This window comes from Ochotona princeps, chromosome 27, assembly GCF_030435755.1.
Source record: "Ochotona princeps isolate mOchPri1 chromosome 27, mOchPri1.hap1, whole genome shotgun sequence".
NCBI lineage: Eukaryota > Metazoa > Chordata > Mammalia > Lagomorpha > Ochotonidae > Ochotona > Ochotona princeps.
In genome coordinates, this window is record NC_080858.1 from 20,588,423 (window position 1) to 20,609,687 (window position 21,265).

At 46.0% G+C, this 21,265-nt stretch overlaps 1 protein-coding gene across 12 annotated transcripts in view; it reads left to right on the forward strand.

Annotated features, from left to right (window-relative positions):
- The window catches only part of DYRK4 (dual specificity tyrosine phosphorylation regulated kinase 4), a 32,858-nt gene that overhangs the window by 9,171 nt on the left and 2,422 nt on the right, over positions 1-21,265 (forward strand). For 3 of the 12 annotated variants that reach the window (XM_058656111.1, XM_058656109.1, XM_058656112.1), the window contains exons 3-13: positions 299-328; positions 1,109-1,225; positions 1,914-2,052; positions 4,133-4,296; positions 6,770-6,906; positions 7,215-7,355; positions 9,122-9,260; positions 11,659-11,740; positions 14,873-15,045; positions 17,287-17,347; positions 19,526-19,655. In XM_058656111.1, the coding sequence (XP_058512094.1) occupies positions 299-328; positions 1,109-1,225; positions 1,914-2,052; positions 4,133-4,296; positions 6,770-6,906; positions 7,215-7,355; positions 9,122-9,260; positions 11,659-11,740; positions 14,873-15,045; positions 17,287-17,347; positions 19,526-19,655 (1,313 nt within the window). Of the gene's footprint in view, positions 1-298; positions 329-1,108; positions 1,226-1,912; positions 2,053-4,118; positions 4,297-6,474; positions 6,621-6,767; positions 6,907-7,214; positions 7,356-9,121; positions 9,261-11,658; positions 11,741-14,872; positions 15,046-17,286; positions 17,348-19,525; positions 19,656-21,265 lie in introns of those variants that run through there. The other 9 variants (XM_058656110.1, XM_058656115.1, XM_058656113.1 and 6 more) reach the window with 9 other exon arrangements.

Below are 21,265 nucleotides of genomic sequence, written 5' to 3' on the forward strand. Positions count from 1 at the left end.
AGCATGAACTGGTGCTCATCTGGGATGCTGGCATCACAGGCAGCAGTGTAACCTGCCTTGCTACATCATCTGCCCCAGACGCACCTTTTCAATGCACATGGGGACTCAAACTACAAGAACGTGTAATGAGCCCATCAGTAAAATGTTAAGGCATAGACTATAACCACAAACAGTCTTGGCTCGATGCCATTGGCGGCTCAATGACAAGCACATTGTACTGTGAGGTGTCCGTGTTGAGGGGTGGATTTGGAGTGCTGGAGGGAGCAGAGGACTTACATACTTTTTCCTGTTCTCTCAGGACCCCACTGTTGCTCCTGAGATCTACGTTGTAAGTACCGATGGCCTCGCTCTGCCATCCTTGCGCGTGGTCAGCTTTTTTTGCATCTTCTTTTAATAATGTTTTGAGGATCTTATCACCCCATTTCACCAAGGTGACACTGAGACCCAAAGAGAGGAATCAGAGTGCCTAAAGACACTCAGCTAGGGCCCGGCGGCGTGGCCTAGTGGCTAAAGTCCTCTCCTTGAACGCCCCGGGATCCCATATGGGCGCCGGTTCTAGTCCCGGCAGCTCCACTTCCCATCCAGCTCCCTGCTTGTGGCCTGGGAAAGCAGTCGAGGACGGCCCAAAGCTTTGGGACCCTGCACCCGTGTGGGAGACCCAGAAAAGGTTCCTGGTTCCCAGCTTCGGATCAGCACGCACTGGCTGTTGCGTCTCACTTGGGGGGTGAATATTGGAATGGTAATAATAAGGATTCGCTGCGGAGTACTCCACACTGCCGTCTTCCCTGACCCAACAGAAGCCTTATGAGCAGGTCTCCATAGCTGTCCTCGTAGTGATGGAATAAACAAGGCACAGAGAAGAAGTTCACATGACCTCTTTGAGGTCTAGAGATTGTCATGGTGGGGCACAAATTCCAACTCAAAGAGTCCATCACCTAGATTATTCTGTCCTCTGAAACCTGCTTTTCTGAGAACGTTAAAAGCAGATTTGAGCTCAGATTTCAAGGAAAACCCGTCTTTCCTTTACTGAGAGTGTTAGAAGGTCTAACACCCGAGGACACTTTCTTGCCTGAGATTTCCATAACTTATCCTATTTCTCCCTATGTAGAACAAAAACACCAGCATTGCCTCACTCCCTTTTGTGGATACCAAGGGGAAGAAAAACATGGTTAGCTTCCCATGCATCAGCAACAAAATCCTGCTGAGGCCACCTCTGCTCCATCAGGTGAGTAGGCTGATGGACCTGCCTCGGCAGTCAAGTGAAAGCCCTAACTTCGGTCTGTAACCAGGTTTGGAACATCCCAGGATGGAGGTGGAAGCAAGTACAGTGTCAAGGCAAGAGCTGCTTTCTAGTCTTGTTCTCACTCATTACAAGAAGGTGAGCTTGACTGAATATGTCATTGACCTTCCGTCATCCACAGTGTGGGTTCTCAATAAACCACAAACTTGTTGAGAAGTTCTGGTATATCAACGATAGAATGACATACAATATTAGTTTCCTCCTGTCATTTTTTTTTCTGTGCTAGGACCAAATGACACATTCTAGGGGGAGTATCAAAATAAAGAGGTGGCATCAGCTCCTAAAATCAAGCTTTGGTGCCATTGGGCAAGTCAGCTTTATCTAGTGGGGAACTAGCCTTCCCAAATGAAACCTCGTTGCCCTCTCTGCCTGCAGTGACATATTGCTGAGTTTGTCCACTGTATACTGTGATGTACCTGGGTCTCCCAGGGCATAATGGAAGAGTCAGACAGACACTTTTTTTTAAAAGAGGAAGATTGAACAAAATTATTTTCTTTTAAGGTCCCTGGATATGTGTGTGCTGGGCCAGATAAATGGTTTGTGACCAACCCCACCCCACCCCAGAGAAACTTCAGTAGTTCTCTATTGCTAACTTCTTTTTCCCTTTGGACAGGAAAATCAAGCTCACAATCATGTGCTGGCCTCTGAGCTCAAGGCTTTAGAGACATCTTACCACTCTGGCATTAAAAAGCAAGATAGCAAGTCAGAGGAGAAATCGCCAAGGAAACACAAGGTGCCCCTGACAGCAACAGGTATGCTTTTGGGGCAGCAACAAGGTGTGAGTGTTTTGGGGTGGTTATGGGTGGTTGGGTTGTTCAGAGCTGAGCTGAGCCGATCTGGAAAGGGCTAAGCTGCCAGGTGTGAGAGTTGTGAGACCAAGAGAAAGTAGAAATGAAGTCTTCAGTCTCTTCCTGGGGTTGTAGAAGCAACAGTTCAACCAAGAGAAAGTGTCAGCTCTCTAGTACCCTGGGTCAAACATCAGATGCATGGGCACTGACTGGCTTCCCAGGGATCTCCAACAGAAGGCTCCTGCCACCTTATAGACCCAGGGACTAGGCAGAAGAGAGAAGGGGGGAAGTGTAAGTCAAAAATAGAGAAAAATGCCACACTTTCTCCTTTTGTAGAGGAGGTCTTGGCAGAGATGGCTGAGACAGCCTTTGAGGGGGGTTCCTGGCCTAGGAATATAGATAAGGGCATGGACAGCTCAGGGGCCTAGTCTTTGGCTAGAACCCACTTCAGAGTGTGCCATGCCTTGGCTATACACCAGATCTGGTGAGGGAATGGCAGCTGAAAAATATTACACAAAGGTATATGACTGGAAGGCAGACCCCTGTGGGATTCAGAGACCTATAAGCTGTGAGGATCCAAAGGAAGAGACCCAAATCCATGGAGCACCTCCGCTGTCCAGTGCTTGCAGCTCTGTGACCACAGCATTGAAATTGAAATTTATTGTGCTGCTGCTGCTTAGACAAGAACAAGAGCTGCCCATGACGACGCACTTCCAGTTCTGAGCTAGTGCCAGGTGCCTTTACAGAATTGGTATCTGCCTCCATAAGCTTTTGCGGGAGTTCTGCTTTCTTCCTCTGGGAGAACATGATGGCTACATGACTGTGCAGCTCCCATGGGAGGACAGGGGTCTTATCCTTCTTGAGTGTTATTGCTTCTCCTTGAGGTTCCTTCTATAACTCTTCAGAGACTCAGCAATCACATGATCGTGAGTTCTCTTCTGGGAGCACTCCTCTATTAAAGTATGAATTTCATCCCCAGCCCTTCACCCCTCTGGCTAAACATCAACATCCTGCTCTGATCTGAGCAATGCAGAGAAGAACGAAGGCAACTCCTTCCTTGCAGTGTGAGCTTCCCACTAGCTGAGCTACTGATCTGGATGGGAGCACTTCCTGGATTTTCCAAGTTGCACTTCTGTTACCCATTTGGTCTTTGAAAACAATCGTGGTTTCAGACACTCTCGGCATAGATAATTTGTGTAGCCTGGTTCCACCTCAACTTGAGCAGATGCCTCCTTAAGAGCATAGGAGAAAATTTCACAGACTTTGCATGCAGTAGGAACTTAACCTAGCAGCTAAGACGCCCACATAGCATACCACATCATAATACTTGGATTGAAGTCTTGACTTCCTTTCCCAGCTCCAGCTTCCAGCTAGTATAGACTCCGGGAGGCAGTGGTAATGACCCAGGTAACTGAGTCTCTGTCCTGTAATTGAGTTCTTGGTTCCTGGCTCCGGCCCTGACCCATCTGTCACCCTTGTGGGCATTTGGCAAATGAAATAGTGCATGGGAGCACTCTTGGTGTCTCATAAGCATATCAATATTTAAAAGTAGAATGTGTGGAAAATGGGATTAACACATACATTTATTTTGGTGCAAAATGATCTTGAAATCCATGCATGTAGAGGTGTTCAAAAAATGTCAATGAAAACACCTAGTATGAAAAAAGTATCTGTAGATTTAAACATTTTTGTACTGAAATAAATGTATCTTTTAATTCCATGAACAATATGATAAATGCTCAGACTATTATTGATCCTAAATTTACTTTTGATTTTTTTTTTTAATGCATGCTGCTGCAACCCATAGTTCTTTGAGGGAAGAAATGACCCCTTTTCCTGCCTTTGGGTTTTGCTGAAATAAGCACCTGGCCTTGAGCCTGGCCCTCGTGACCGCCCTGTGTGAGGTTCTAGGTGCATGAGTCTCTATAAACCATCTAGCTGAGGTCAGGCTCAGGAACAAGCAGGGAGGCGGGCCGTAATCTGTACCCCAGGCAAATCCCTTCATCACCTCAACTAACTGATGGCTGTAGTGTTTTTCACACAGAGGCCCTAAAGTTTTTTAAGAACCAGCTGTCTTTTTATGAACGAAGTGAAATCCTGGGCTATACTGAGCTATGGTTCCTGGGGCTTGAAGCTGACAAGCTCAACATGGCTCCCGAGAAACTGAGCAAGACAAGTTTTGATGATGAAAATGGCTCCTACATGAAGGTAACGGGGGAAGTGGATTGTGGGAAACGTGAGGGCTTGTGAGCAGGATATTGCCTGGAAAGGAAAGGTATTTCAGAATAAGAGATAGCAGGGACCAGTAGGTTCGAGACCGAAGAAATGCCATGTTTAAACATAGAAAGGTGTGCGAATTGGTATGTCAAATGCATTATTAACAGAACATTGATTTTGTTCAGGAGTATTTGGGATAACAGGTACACATCTGGATGACCTCTCACAGGCGAAGTCCTGCACTCACTGGGAAAGACCAGATTGGAGTCAGATGAGCTCCCCAGTACTTGCTTTGTCATTGCCTCCATATAATCCCACACTGCGTGATTATATGCACTCTCTTCTATTTTACAGTGACTCTCCCTCTCTGCCACTCCCAAACAAAAACATGTTGGTCCCTGAAGTCTCTAGTGTTTAGTACTTAACTTCAGTCTGCTTTCCAAAAACTGATTCCAGGAACTCTTTCTTTTTCTCTTGGACTGTGTCTCTGGGGTAGTGTGAGGTTTCCCAGGGATAGTACAGTGCCTCTTTCCAGCCTGAAGATGAAATCTAGGCAGTGATTCCCATTTCTGAGAGTGTCTGAATGTGTGAGGCTTGGTTCACAGGCTGCAGGCTCTGAAAAGTTTCCTTTTCTGCACGTTTCTTCACAAGTCGGTTTTAGGAGTCAGCATGACTTGGTCAAAGAGGTGGATTTTCTTAATAGCATTCAGAGGCATGCTTCTCAGGCTTCACTAGTACACACACCACTTGGAAAACTTGTTAAAACCGGCAGGTGTGAAGGGACACCTGGAATTTAGTATTTCCAAAACGTTTTCCAGATGACGTCTGGATTTTCAGCTCTTTGAGCCACACTTGGAGAACCAGGGATTTAGTTTTTATCACCTAGACTCCATCTACAGCCATGGTTCTCAACATTCTTGGGTCAAAGATTTTTGGGGGGAGTCTATAAAAACTACAGAGCTTCATGCCAGAAAAGGCAGCATTCACATACAGAAAATTTCATGGAGTCAGCAGATCCTTGCTTTAGAATCCTCAATATAAGCCTACCCTCCACTTTAGACACACTTAATCCCTTCATCCCTGCTGTATCCCTCACCCCAACCTACCTGAGCCCGGGCCTCTAAGAATTCTCTAAGGATGTCAGTACTGCCTTCCATTAATTTGCTATAACTCTGTCCCTCAATATCAAATCTTAGAGAGCTGCTCTTTCCAATGGGAAGAGGGGGATTATGTATACTTTCCGTGAGCCCCAATTCTCCATCCGTATTGCATTTCAGAGCACACGCACACACTGCACGTCACCACATTCTCCCCTGTGACTAGGTCCCAACCACACATTTATACTCCCATCTTGAGAAACCATGCACGAACATCCTTCACACCTCCCAAGTTCCTGGCTGCAGTGCTAGCCATCAGAAAATCACAGAGCTTGAAGATTTTAAAGACCATCTTATATAGATTCTTCAGTTTTCAGATGAGCGCTCTGGCCACCCATGGGGACTAAGTGGCACATCTGAAGTTTTCAATCAAAAATGGCCTGTGAAAATTTTTGACTAATCAATCACCTGTTCCCTAGGAGAGAAATGGGTGATTCTGGCTCTCGGAAAATATTTTACTTTTTAACCAAGAAATGTCAAAGTTCTGGATTGTTGTCTCTGGGATAGGGCTAAATCTGATTAAGCCAAAGGGGCAACCAAATCTGATCAAGAAGCAGCAAAGCAGGCATGAAGAGTGTTGATTTGCTGACACATCAAAGGTCAGAAATAGAACTTCAAGGCCTACACTGTGGTATAGCAGGGTGGTGAACTGCTGCCAGAGACACTGTCATCCCATATAGGTGCCAGTTCAAGACCCAGGTCCTCCACTTCTCATTTAGCTCCCCACTAATGTGCCTGGGAAGGCAGCAAGAGATGGCCCAACTGCTTGGGCCCATGCCACCCATTTGAGACACCCAGATGGAACTCCTGGCTCCTGGCCTTGGGCCTGGTCCAGTCCTGATTTGTGTGACCATTTGGGGGAATGAATCAGCAGATGGAAGATCTCTTTCTTACTGTACTTTAAAAAAAAAGCTTCCCCCCAATTGGAACTCTATTCAACTTTAACAGTCATGGAATTTCCTAACAGGAAGGTACCTTCAGAGCTACTTTGTTCAGTCCTCTTACACTATAGGTCCTAAGATATGGAGAAAACTAGAGGAACAGAACTTGAATCCAAGTTTACTGAATGCCATGTGAAGTGCTTTGCATTCTTGGCCATGGACAAGCCTGTGGGTAGTCTGGGGGCCAGGCAATAGCCGAATCATTGCAGCAACAGTGAGATGAGGGTGAGGGTGGTACAGTGTTCAATGTGGTTCAGAAAACTCCCCACAGACATGAGCCATGAGCCAGCTGGGGATGGGTCCCCTGAGTCAGAGACTCGCCAGGTCCTGGAACTCTGCTCCTCACACCTGGCCTGGCTTCCGCAGGTCCTACACGACCACATTGCTTATCGCTATGAGGTCCTGGAGATGATCGGGAAAGGGTCCTTTGGACAGGTGGCCAAGTGCATGGATCACAAAAACAATGAGTTGGTGGCCCTGAAAATCATCAGGAACAAGAAGAGGTGTGGCTTGTGGATGGTGTAGGTCAAAGATGCAGGGACCCTGCATATGGGCACCCTTTTCCTCTGGTCTTTCTCTTCCCTTTCCTCTTTCACTACCTCTATCTGGATGCTTCCAAGTAGGGTCAAAGGGTAAATGAGAAAGTGGCGAGTTTGTGATGCTTTCTGCTACCCTAGACCATCTTATTGGGATCTCAGGGAGGGACTAAGGACCCGGGCTCAGAGCTAAGGCATAACATGATACCTGTATTTTCTGTCTCCATGTCTTTTTTTCCCTGCCCTTCCCCCCACCCCCTCTGCCATTGCCTAAGATTCCACCATCAGGCCCTGGTGGAGCTGAAGATCCTGGAAGCTCTCAGAAGGAAGGACAAAGACAACACCTACAACGTGGTGCACATGAAGGACTTTTTCTACTTCCGCAATCACCTCTGTATCACCTTTGAACTCTTGGGGTCAGCTGCTATGTTTAATAATTTGCTTTCACTTGAGAAGTTACTTAAGTGACAGATGGGAAACTTGGAGGTCAGAATACTGGCTTTTCCTGGGTGTGACTAGCATTGGTAATGAGTTAGAGTGGACACAGTAGCCGCTCACTGATCCAGAAATTCCAGGAGTAAGGATGCTGGGACCAAGAAAGTTGCTGTCTCACCGGGTCCTTCTGTCCGCCTGTCCTGGGTATAATGGCCTACAATGTGCTTCCTTGGGCTGGGTGCTGACTCGATGAAACAGCCAGAACAAGGTCTTGGCTCCCAACAGCTAAACTGAAATATGTGGGAAAACACTTTATTCGGCTGCCATTGGCTTCCCAACTGAAGAATCTGGATAAGACAATCATTACAATCTTCAAGCTCTGTGATTTTCTGATGACTAGCACTGCACCCAGGGCAGAGATTTAAACCTTAAAAAATGCAGCTAGGTATTCAGAAAAAGGGTTTTGAGCCTGACCAAATAAGGACATTTTTAGTAAAAGGGTAGAACGCTGATAATTAGATGGCCTGGTCTGACTGAATATCGAAGCTGAAAAGTTAACACTAACTGTGGAGGCATGCAAATTTGATGACTTCTCTCTGAAAGGGTTGCCTGCCGCAGTTTAAATAAAACCCAAAAGCCAGAGTGCATTTAGCCAAGGAGAATAATGGTGGGTGAGCTCTCAGATGCCAGTGTTACTGGATTCACTGAGCTCTCGCGATGTCTTTACTGATGGTGGGATTACCCTAGCCAAGGGAAAGCTGGCATCTCACCATTTCTGGTGCTTACAAAAGTGTGGTTGATTCTCCATTGGGAATAGGTGAATTATCTTCTTACTGACAAACTGGATAGCCCAGGTTGCCCTCCTAGACCCTTCATCACAGTGTCCAGACAGGTTCTCATGGTACTTGAATGAATTCTGAGAGGTCCAGATATGGGGAGCAAGAAACCAAACTCCAAATAGGCTGATGAGCCTCCCTGGGTTACAGGTCAGAATGGAATCATTTCTCCAGTGCATCCCTCCCTAAAGCCTGGGGGTCAGTTCATCATAGAAAATGGAAGATTGGGAGGAGCCAGCAGGATACAACAGACAGGATCATTTCTGGATTCTGCTATTTCTTGAATATCCCAAGCTGACAGCTCAAAATAAGGCTTTCTTTTTTCCTATGTCTTCCATAGGCATGCAACAATTGCAAGGCAGGGGCTTCTTTATAATATCTGAGGCTTCAGCCACCCTGGAGAGCTGGTTCTCCGGCATGAGCAAGCACTGTTTCCTGCACGGCCATGATAGAACAGGACCACGCAGCCACACCTGCTTATGTTGGGGCAGGAGCTCTGCATCTTGGCTCCATCCCATATTTCCACTGTCTCGCTCCTTGTCCAAACACAGCCTTATTTTCTTGGATTGGCGGGGGGGTGGCGCTGCTGGATCAAGTGACTTTTACAGGCTTTCTAGATTTGTGCCAAAGGCCCGAAGAATGGCTAATATGACAGAAGTCTGGTCCAACCTCTTGGCGCACAAGCATAGCCCTGTGCTTGTCACATAAGGGGACATCTGAGAGGCCAGCCCAGTTGAGCTTCATCCTGGGCCTGCCATGAATCAGGAACCCGGAGTGAATAGGACATAAAAGGGCTATCTTCCTGTTGAGTTGACTCTCGAGTGAGAGCAGGTGGCAGGTATGAACTCAGTCCGATCCTTTGGACACCTATACCATCAGCTTCTCTCTCTCTCTCTCTCTCTTTTCCCCAGAATCAACTTGTATGAGTTGATGAAGAACAACAGCTTTCAAGGTTTCAGTCTGTCGATAGTTCGGCGCTTCACCCTCTCCCTTTTGAAGTGCTTACAGATGCTTTACGTAGAGAAAATCATCCACTGTGACCTCAAACCTGTGAGTACAATCTCCATCCCACCGCAGGAGCACATTCCCTCAATTCTCTGGCGGTGGCTGGAGCAGGCAGCATGGCTGAGATTCCAGAGTGGAAGCCAAGCAGTCCTATAGACGGGTTCTGTTGGTCCAGTGGGCTGCAGGGAAGCCACAGGCCCAAATCCTGAGCAAGTGAAGAGAGCAGGGCTGTCATGGAGACAGACAAGGGCAGGAAGACCTGAAGGTTGGCCTCCAGAAGGGTTACGGAAGTCTAGGAACATGTTTTCTTGACTGCCTTTTGTTTTGTAGAACCATTTTGCCACAAACCCCACATAGACCAAGGTCTGTTCTCCGAGTGGGTGTGTCCCTCCCACAGTTGTTCCTATAGGCCCACTCCCTTCGTGTTCTTGCTTCCCTATCTGCCTCTCCCACGGCACCACGACGAGATCCCCCAAGGTCCAGACCACGTCTGTTCACTCTCACGTGCCCGGGAGCTCACACGATACTCAGTAAGAACAATGATAAGCAGACACTCTTCCTCACTGTTGTCTCTCCAACTGCAAAGATGGTTTGAATTTTTTTTTTTGAAAACTGTAATTCATGGGGTGGGGGATAGGGTGAGGCTGCTATTTTATAATCAAGGATTATTAAGCCAGAAACAACTTCTGGATGGATTAGGAGAGTGGCATGTGAAATACAGTACACTGACTGACTGTCCACATCCAAGTTTGTAATTTGCAGCTCTTTTTATTATTATTGTTATTATTATTGGAAAGTCCAGGTATACAGAGAGGAGGAGAGACAGAGGAAGATCTTCCATCTGCTGGTTCACTCCCCAAGTGAACGCAATGGCTGGGAGCTGAGCTGAGCTGAAGTCAGGAGCCTGGAGCTTCTTCCAGGTCTCCTATGTGGGTGCAGGGTCCCAAGGCCTTGGGTTGTCCCCAACTGTCCCAGGCCACAAGCAGGGAGCTGGATGGGAAGCGGGGCTGCCAGGATTAGAACTGGCACCCATATGGGATCCTGGTGCATGCAAGGTGAGGACTTTAGCTGCTAGGCTACAGCGCTAGGCCCTAATTTGCAGCTCTTAGAGGTCACAAACATCCAGGGGCTTTGAGCTTAGGGAACTGACACTCAACCAAGGAAATTCACAAGACACTCAATAGTCAGAATTATCAGGTAACAAATTTCCTTGAGAAATAAAGTAGACTAAAACAAGCTTGTCTTTATATGGAAATACACAGAGTCAGGAAATTACTAAGATTGTTTTAAGACATGTAGAGACATGCTTTTACAGGGTGCAATGTGATGTTTATTTTCTTGTATATATTGTGTTTGGGCTGGCAAGGCAATTGTACTTATCTTTTTAAGGATTTAACATTTCTTTGAAATGAAAGCACACACAATCCTATCTACCAGGTTCTTAAATAGAGAAACACACAGCATATGAGTGTGACCTGTAGTCACCCTGCTACACAGTGAACCTCAGAACTACCCACTCCTAGCTAGCGAGAACCTCCTACCTGGCAAGCTTTCCCCATCCCTCCCTGCCCCCTTCCATTGCCACCCTCTGATAACCACCGTTATATTTGCCTCTTTTTAAAAAATAGATTGATGTATGTTTATGAGAGAGTCACACAGAGAGAAGGCAAGAAAGAGGAAGAGATATCTCCTGTGCTGGTTCATTCTCCAAATGGCTGCAGTGACTGAGGCTGTGGCTGGGCCAGGCCAAAGCCAGGAGCCAGAAGCTTCCTTGTGTCTCTCATGGGAGTGGCAGGGGCCCAAACTTGGACCGTCTTTTACTGCTTTTCCTAAGACATTAGCAGGAAGTTGGAACTGCTTGTGTGACATTGAGATCCTTGAGTACATGAGTGCAGGTTTAATCTCCCAGCCTTTGCCAGGACACACTCATGCGGAGAGCACAGGCAGAACATTGCCTGCTTATCCACGACTATACTGAAACACTTGGTTTCACATTTCCCCAAAATCAGCCCAGGAATGGTTGCCTTTGAGACATGAGGAGTCTTCTGCTGTCCTAGCAGTATGCTAATGAGGGCAGATAATGGAAGCATCAAAGAAATCTAGGCAGTGGCATTCATCCGTCCTTATAAAAGCAAGGTGCAGAACCAGAAGCCAAAGCTACAGCCACCGTCTTCAGGAATTACACAATTGTAATGAGTAGAGAAGTGAAGTGTTTGCTGAAGAAATGCTGCAAATCAGTGCTGACTGGGTCCCGGTAAGGGGTACAGATTACGTGTCAGCTGGGGTGTCAGTGGAAGGGGAAGATGACGAGATGTGGAGAAGGTGGGGAAGATCTTTGGAAGTGGCCATGTTTGTACTGGGCCCTGAAGGCTGGACAGAATTTGGGTAAACAGAGTTAGAGCAACCTAATCCAAACTTGACGAATGTCTTATCTTGTTTGTAGGAAAATATAGTGCTCTATCAAAGGGGCCAAGTCTCTGTCAAAGTTATTGACTTTGGATCAAGCTGTTTTGAACACCAGAAAGGTAGGCCCCGTGCCAATGTCTCGGTCTGAGTCTTCCCTTCATGCCTGAGGTCGCCTGATTTCGATGCTCAGCAAGAGTGTGTGATTTTTGAACATGATACTTCACTTGTTTAAGTTCAGGTTTTCTCACCTATAAACAGAAAGTTGGGTTCAAACAGCTTGGAAGCTGTCCTAGTCTGTGGGTCTGTGGGTCTAATAAGACTGGGTCCCAGAAACTAACTAGATGTGTATCAGAATCATTCAAGGACTCTGACAAATCGTAGTTTTCAGGGTCCCATCCCAGATGTTCAATGTCCAAATTTCTGGGAATTTGGGCTGTAGAAAGCAAAACCATTCTAGAGTTTGACTGCTTTGGCCTTACTAGACTTTTAAGATTTTTTAATTTGTTCATGTGTGAGAGTGAGAGAGAGGGTGGGGAGAGAGACAAAGAATCTATCCACTGGTTCACTCCGAAAATGCCCCAGAGCTGGGCCGGGATTTCCAGGATCTTGGACTCCATTTGCATGTCTTCTGTGGGTGGCAGTGACCCTGGTACTTGAACCATCACCTGATGCTTCCCAAGATGTGCATTAGTAGGAAGTGAGATCAGAAGTGGAGCATCTGTGACTCCAGCCAGGTATTGCAGTATGGGGGTGTGGGATGTGGGCGTTCCCAATGCTGACTTATCTGCTGTACCACAAACACCCCCCACCCAGATTTAGCAGGCTTTATAGGCTTTGCAAGCTAGAATTCAGTGAGTAGCCCTGGTGGAAAAGGACCACAAGACCACATTTCCACAGGCGTAGGAACAGGAGCTAAATCCAGCAATCAGATTCCAAAGTGATCATTTCATTTCATGCTATATTTTTGTTTGTGTGCATTCTAAGTTCACTGCCACATAGCAGAGAAAATATACGCTATTTGTCCTTTTGGGACTAGCTTCTCTCTCTCTCTCTTTCTCTCTCTCTCTCTCTCTCCCTCTCTGTAACTCTGTCCTTCAAATAAAATAAAATAATCACAGCAGCCTCTCTAAGCTTTTGGAAGGACCAGATAGATGTTTCCAAGCACAGTGCAAAATCACGTTTGAGGATGTGTAATTTTTGTCTTTTGTGTGTGGATCCTATGAGAAATCCCAGCTAGAAAACATTGCCTCCCACAAAGAACTGGAACGTTTATTTTTCTCAGGTTCTGAAAGCTGTGTAACCTGCTAGGCAGCATTCGTTTTGAGTCCTAAGATACTCGGATCTGAACACTCTGCTTCTCTATGTATTTTCTGAATTCCCTTTTTATCTTAAATAGTGAGAGTTTACCTTTTTAAATATTTAGTTTTTATTTGAAAAGCAGACTTAGAGAGAGAAGGAATAACAGAGGTCTTCCATCTGCTGGTTCACTCCCCAGATGGTCTCAACAGCCCTGAACTGAGGTGATCTGAAGCTGGGAACCAGGAGCTTCTTCTGGGTCTCCCACATGGGTGTAGGGACCCAAGGACTTGAATCATCCTCTGCTGTTTTCCTAGGAAATAAACACGGAGCTGGATAGGAAGTAGAGAAGTCAGGACTAGAACCAGCGCTCATATGGGATGCTGGCACCACAGGTGGAGGATTAGCCTGTTGAGTCACTAAGCTGGCCCCTGACTTTCTTTCTGTATCGGATGTGGCCCTAGCATTAGATTGTCTGATTTTAAATTTTGGCTTTTGGCCTTGCACCTAAAGTCCTCACTTTGAAAGAGCCAGGATCCCATATGGGCACCAGTTCTAATCCCTGCAGCCCTGCTCCCATCCAGCTCCCTGCTTGTGGCCTGGGAAAGCAGTCAAGGACGGCCCAAAGCCTTGGGATCCTGTACCCACATGAGAGACCTGGAAGAAGCTCCGGGCTCCTGGCTTCAGATTGGCTCAGCTCCCAGGGATGGGGGATAGTCATTTGATGACTCCTTAGAGATCCTGATGTGGGGAAGAGTATTCTGAGGGTGTTGCTTGAGTGGTGTTGATAGCCCCAAGACATTGGTGGTTTTGTTGCTCCAAAGTTGAGAAAATCTTTCCAAGGAATATTGGTTGACCAGGTCCACCTCAGTGCATGCACCAACCCAGACACATGCTGCAAAACTTGGCCAGGAGAGTTGTCCAACCTATTCTGCTTTTCATCCTCTGATGAGGAGCTTGACACCCGCTGCTGGCCTAGATGGGCTGGCCATCACGTCCCCCATGTGCATATGGACATGCTGTCCACTGCACAGGTATCAGCAGCTGAGGAGGCCCAGTCCTGATACATGCACTCCAAGGTTGGACCACTATATATGATTTTCCCTGTGGCTGGGGTATGTTCTGTTTTATCTCTTATTTTTTTAATTAATTAATTTATTTTATTATTTCATTATACAGTTCCATAGGCTCCGGGATTTCCGTTTCCCCTTCCTCACTAATTTCCCCAATGTCATTACAATATAGTTCTTCACAGTCAGTCATAAGTCCATTTTTCTGCTGTTTAAGTGTATCCTGACATTGTAGGCATGGACAATGACAGAGGGGCGAGCATCCTATTCTCAAGATACGTTCAGCAGTTTCATCAAGCGTCCATCTTTGATTTGGAAGTAGTGATGTATACTGCATGTATCTTCACATCTTTATGTGATGGTCTATACTACACAGTCACTAGACATCCCTTTAAACAACAAGCCGTGAAACAAAATCACCAACAGAGAGAAAAATAGAAAACTTACAACATGAGGCTAAATGACATGCTACTGAATGACCAATGTGTCACTGAAGAAATGCAAAAGAAAAGCAAAGACTTTCTTGAAGCAAACGATGCAACTGTGTGACCTATGACACAAGAGTCATTCAATAGTGTGTTAACTTGGCCGACTTAGTTTGGCATCTCTGAAATGGGTGCTCCTTTGGAACTCCTGTTAAGCGGGAATAACATCACCAAGTAATCAAATTGCTAGGACGGTTGGATGTGACATCTCCCATGTGACTCGTGAATTCTGGCCTGAAGTCACAAGTCTCTCTAAAAGCTCATAGGATAAAACTGGACTGAAATCTAAGTTCTCAGTCACCCTCCACCATGAAGCTATCCATGCAGCTTGAGAAGAATGTTCTGGGAAAGGAGATTTTTTTTTTTCCATGTGAGTTTTTCTCCCTCTTAACTCTCTCAGTCTACACCTATATTCAAAGCCGGTTCTACCGGTCGCCAGAAGTGATCCTGGGCCTGCCCTACAACATGGCCATCGACATGTGGAGCCTGGGCTGCATCATGGCAGAGCTATACACTGGTTACCCTCTGTTTGCTGGGGAGGATGAAGTGGAGCAGCTGGCCTGCATCATGGAGGTGAGGAGGTGGGCTGGCCACTAGCGTGGTGAGGTCTGCACGATGTTGGGTTCATCACACCTGCTGAGGGCTGGTCTGGGTTGACTGTTCTCTATGGTGCATTATTGAGTTGACCTGTAATACTTTCACTGAGAACTTAAATAACTGCAACGAATGACAATTGCACCATCATCTAAATAATGACATTTTTAAATTCAAGCTTTTATATTTCTTTTTCACAAGAATAAAAAAGTATGTGTGTGGGGGTGTGGCAGAAACTGATAGAAAAACTTGCCTCAAAAGTATGTGAACAAACTCTCCTTTAAGAGTTGGACCTTTCTTTTTCTGTTTTGTCCTCGAACAAACTCTCATTTCTATTCTACTTCTTCCATGGAGCATTCTTCCAATTTCATTTATATTTTGAAGCCGATTCATTACTGTAACATAAACATTTTTCACATCAGCGTACACTCCACGTGTGAAAGATTTGCTTCTGGTGAATGATTAAAATACAAGTAGTGTGCAACTCTTGGTAAAAACAAAAAAACTTACCAAACATAAAATATGAAAGTTTATTGAGTGAAAAAACAAAAACAAGGTAGGCCAGCTTTTCTCTTTTTCTACCTGATTCCTGTACCAATAGGTGAACACTACTTCTTGTGGGAATCAACAGCCTCAGGAGCGAGCCATTCCCTCAGTTGGCCACATAGATGAGAACCCTGGAAAGAAGGCTACTCCCCGGGGGTCCCCTAATTCTGTCACTCCTTTGATTTCCATGTGAACAACCAACGGATTACATCATCAAAACTTACTGTATGACCTGTCAGTTGACAACGTGATGATGATCTTGTTGAACACAAATAACTGGAAATTATCTGACTTATTTATAAATGTATTGTGCAGTCATTGACTAGTCACAATCTTTATGAGAAGACTATCAACTCTCTGCTGTGACACAGTGCATCAGATGGTCTTCACTGCTAACTTACCCTTTCACTGAAACAACTTGCTGTTGCAAATGTTACGCTTTACAGTTTGCCCAGTAAACGAAGATATTTTGACAGCAAAAAGTCTTCATGTATGTATGAGAGTATTTTGCAATGTTTGTGGAAAATGGAATGAAAACATACCTAGTTTGGTGCAAACATTGTTGAAATCCATGTATTTAAGGAATCTTCAAAAAGATCATATGAAGTATGTATTGTGAGAATTCTGCGCATGATTTTGACATTCTCTGCACCAAAATGAGCTTGTCGTATTAGACTTTTCTGTTAGCTTTTTGAAGTCGCCCAGCATCTGTCTTCATGTATGAGACATTTCTGTTGTCTAGATTGTCTCAAAGTGACAAGAGACAAGCATACCCTTGAAAATCACCCACTCTAAGTAATTTCACTTCATGGATCAAATGAACAATAAAAGATCAAAGGAATTTAGGTACACGTAGCCTTTCCACAATAGCTGTATTGGATTGAACACTAATCCAGAGCCAGCAAGCCTGGGGACTAGCCCTGGATGTGTCTCTTTGGCAAGTCACTGCCCCACCTTATGCTGTAAAATGAGAGGTTCAAAGCAGGTAGCTTCCAAGGTTAATAATGAGTGATTCTGAGAAACATCCATGAGCTGTTGCTACTCCCCTAGCCAAGAGGATGGGGCGTTAAGGGTGAATGTTCTCACTGTCTCGGTACTTGCTCGGCGGCCTCTTGACACCACCTAGGGGCTGAGGAGCGCAAGAGCAGGGTCATGCTGGGAGCTCTACAGCAAGGAGAGAGGACCAGGGTGGCAGGTGATCCTGGGTTTGTCTACTCCCTAGAAGTTGCAATAGGGCCAAGGGAACAAGTAGGTGCTACACTTTTCCAGAGAGTGTTTTGTAAAAGTGGTGCCACACCCATTGAGTGATTTTCATCCCATCTATCTGCCCTCCCAGGGTTACATATTGGGATATAACATCCCTTAAATCAGTTCTGCATGTCCTGACAATGAGATCTGGCTGCCATCAGCGGTGGTCTACCTCTATTTGGTGCTGATGCCTGTTTAGAATATAGCATGGCCCGTGTGGATTCTTAGGATCCTGGAACAGCCCTGGATTAGGAGTGTAAAGACCCAGGCTCTGAGTCTGCTCAGCCACCGACTTGGTGTTACCGTTGAATATCCTTGGGCACTCACTCGCGGGAGGTGAAGTCTGGCCAAGTGCTGCCTAGCTCTAACAGCCTTTGAATCAGTGACTCCACAGAGAGTGAAGCAGCTTCACTGTACTTGTTGAAGGTGCTGGGCCTGCCGCCAGCCAGCTTTATCCAGACGGCTTCGAGGAGACAGACGTTCTTTGGTGAGTCCCAAGATCTAATTCTCTTTCTCCTGTTGTGTCCAGTGGGGGAATCACAAGCCTTCAGGACATTCCCCTGTGTCCTAGGTAGTCAGACTGCACACCAAAACAAGCGGTCATTAGGAGCTCCTCCAAGAAACGTCATCATAATAAATATGTTGAGAAATGACACCAAATAGGCTTGGCAGAGATGGAGTGCATTTGGGATGGGGGGCTGGGATCGCATCGGAAATGAGGACCCAACAATGAACAATGAAAACGGACAGGGCAAAACCGTGGGCAGCCTCATGCCCAGACAATTCATCAACAGGCATTAGGAAGCTGTTCCCCTTCCCCAGGCACCTTGCCCTCCCACACTTTGCACTGTGCAAAGAAACCAAGAGCAGAAGCTTGCTTTCAATAGCAGTGGAAAATTCCTTTTTTAAAAAAAAAAAAGCTTATTTTATTATTTTAGGATACAGTTCTATAGGCTCTGGGATTTCCGCTCCTCCTTCCCTATGTTTCTACCCCTTCCCCCTATTTCCCCTACAGAAAGATTCCATTGTTACATGCTGTCATTAACAGAGCATCCATCTTTCCCCCCAGACCTTTACTCTCTCAGGTTCATTGCCTCCCTGGTGTAACACATGTAAGCAATGGCTAATGAGGATAGTTTTGCTTAGATGTGCTGTGGCCAGTGGATAATAATCAGGCCACCTATATAATTGCTGGAATTAGGCCTCATTTATAGCCTCCTGCTGCCCCTCTCATTGTAACTGCCCGAAGCAATAGATAAAGTCCCAGGCCTAAATCCCTTTGGAGAAGTACAAGAGGCTAAGGGATCTCTGGATAGAAAAGGGGACAGTGGTCAGGTGGAGCAAAACCAGACAGGAAGGAGAAGGGCACTCCACAGATGGGAACTCTTGATCACCTGGAACAACACTGCTGAGCGACAGCTGTTGTCAGCTTAGCTCACAGACACGTCGAGCAACCCCAGTCATTCCTAACTCCGTTACCTCTGATCTCCAACAAGGGTGCTCTCAGAGGCAAATGCTATCATCTCTTTCCACTTCTCCATGAATACAAGGATCAGTAACACCCCTTATGAGGGTCCTCCAGGAACGTCCTGTGGGGACGGGAGTTAGGCTGTAGACGACTTGGTCTAATTTGGTAAAAAGCCACAGCCTGAAGTCATGCCATAGCTGCAAGCTCCCCTAGTCCCACTCTCAGGAGTCCTTGGACCTCCCGTGATCCTGAAACGTTGAAGGCCCGCCAACTCCTCCATTCTATTTTCATGCTAAGGCTGTTCATGCACCCTGATGAGCTTGGTCCCATCCCATGCCAATCCAATGGTTGAATCTTTTAAAATCACCCAGTAATCATGGGTGGGGCTTTGAAGACCTTGCTTCTGGGCAGCGCAGTGTCCGGGTTGCCTTAGAGCCGTGCCTGCACGCTAAGATTTCAACCAGGAGTGTAAGATGCAAGGCGGAGGACCCGGTTGACTTTTCAGGATAACTTACCACAGAGCGATGCGACTGCTCTGTTGATCCCCCATGTGCTTTTCCCACTCACGACTTCAATTCAGCCTTTTGAATTTTGAAGGAATTGGTGGCGAGGAAGCCTAGCATGAGGAAAAATCAATAGCTCAACTTTTCTTCCACCAAATCCTTCATTGCATCTCAATAGGAAATAGAAGAAAGGGACTTCAGATGGGAAAATGAAGAAAGTCATTCTCCCCAAATAACTTTCTTATTCTGCACCATGGGAGTCTCCAGTTCTTACTTTATCGGACTAGCAGGAGAAAAGAAAGGGCAAACTTATAGACAATCTGAAAATGGACATTATCCTTTTTGTTCAAGGCTGAGTGTTTCTGTCACTTCAGATCTATTTTGTTACCTGGATTAATGTGAAACAATATCAATGGTTTTATCTGGGGAGAAGGTAGTGGGATGGATACAGAGAGCTTGATGAATTACAGGGGAGCAGTGTCTCTGAGTTTGTCGTATACGCTGATTAGTCTGCACATGGTCATTTCAGACTGAGACTCTGGGTGTGTTTGTACTAAAGAGCAGGGGGTGGGAATGGGAGCAGGTGAGAGAGGCAGACCACCTAAGCACTGTAAAGGTCACTCCAGGGGACAGCTGGGATGCGACCCGGATTATCTCTGTCTGGAACTAAACACGAAACGTTATATCTCTCAAGATTCCCAAGGGTTTCCTAGAACCATAGCCAACAACAGAGGGAAGAAAAGATATCCAGATTCCAAGGATCTCACGATGGTGCTGAAAACCTATGACGCCAGCTTCCTGGACTTTCTCAGAAAGTGTTTAGTGTGAGTTTGTTGGCCTATCTTTGCCTCTGGCTTTCCGGTTAAACACTTAAGTCTTTCACACCTCTGCCAGTGGAAGTCTGAGGCTGGAAAAAACCTCAGAAAAATGTAGACGATAAATCCTGATAACAGAGTGTTTCAAGTCACCCAACTGCTGTCACAGCTGCTGTCTCCCCACACGGCTCTCTTCCTGTGTGCTTGTCACAGCAGATGATCTTCATTTTGCCAAAATGCAAATGGATTAGGTAACTTGTCCTGGATCCCACAGTGTGTAGGGGAAGTGTGCCATCTTTCTGGCCTCAAGCTGCATGGGCTCAGTGGCATTGTGGGCAAATCCTAGATGCTTTCTGCTTCCGAGATCCGAAGCCAGCCTCTTCAGCGTGCCTCTTGTCACCCTTTGCACAGACACCCAGTGTCAAGTGGAGTCTGGGCTTGTTCTGTTTCTTCCCATTCCCCCCACCCCCCGCCAATGATTTTGTGTTCCACTCTTGTGTTAGGGGATTAGAGAGGAGAGTTGGCTGTAAACCATTTGCTGTGTACAGTTTTTTTACACTCTGTTTTGCATCTAATAAATTCAATCACATATTATGTCTTTGCAAATTGGGTCCTGTGCCTAATGTTAAATCTTTACTGGTTAGGTCCTATGCCTTAGTGAAGTCATCGTGGGAAAAAAAGGATCTGGCATATAGAGTGCCCAGAATAATGCCCAGTATAGAAGGTGTTTGGAAAATGCTAACTTGTATTACTGTTTTACTGCTGTTAAAGAAGTTTTACAAGTTTGTGTCCACCGAATGGCTGGTCAATTAGCTGCATAGTCCTTGGCAAGTCATTTCTCTTTCAGCTCAGTCTCCTTTTCTGTAACATGAGTGACAGAAGTGGGTTCCTCCCAGGGACCCCTGAGCTGTGTCAGTTCTGTGACTGTTTAGTATTTTTAAAAACAAGACTATCTTTTTACTCTGTGCTATACTGGGGGTGGAGTAGTGGTAGTAAACTGCTCTCCTGGCATTTGTGGAATTTATGGAAGGAAGCTATCTGGTATGCCAAAGTGCTGCCACCAAAGAGGGGCATGTTGCACACTCACCTGAACCATCAGGGATCCTGTACCCTACCTTTACCCTGAACATGCCTCAGCCTCTTGCTGAAGCTCTACCTCACAAAGGACAGAAACTGGGTCAAGAGACGAGATATTCAGAAACCCCAACCATCTGGAACATAGCTCCGTACTAAGAATGATGATTACTGCAAAGATCTCTCTCACAACTTGGAAGAGGCAGCCAAACTGATGTGACCTGCTTCATTATCTACATTTTGCTGGTTAGCAGACCTTGGGCATGAAAGCAATTTTGAGTCAAATCTGATGATAAGGATAAGGAATGAAGGCCCTGTGTCTAGATTTTGTAGGCCAACTCCATAGCGCAAGAGAGGGGAGATGCTGTCTACTGAGCAGTTAACTTGGCAACGCAATGGGAGCTGGAGTCATTTAAGGCCTGAGTGAGTGTAGGATGTTAATGCCTTTTCTCTCCCATTAGAAGCTAGTCCCGTGTAGCAGACAACTGCTGACTTTTCCCATCTCGGAAGGTGATCAGCTGGTGAAAACCACTGTATGTGATCAA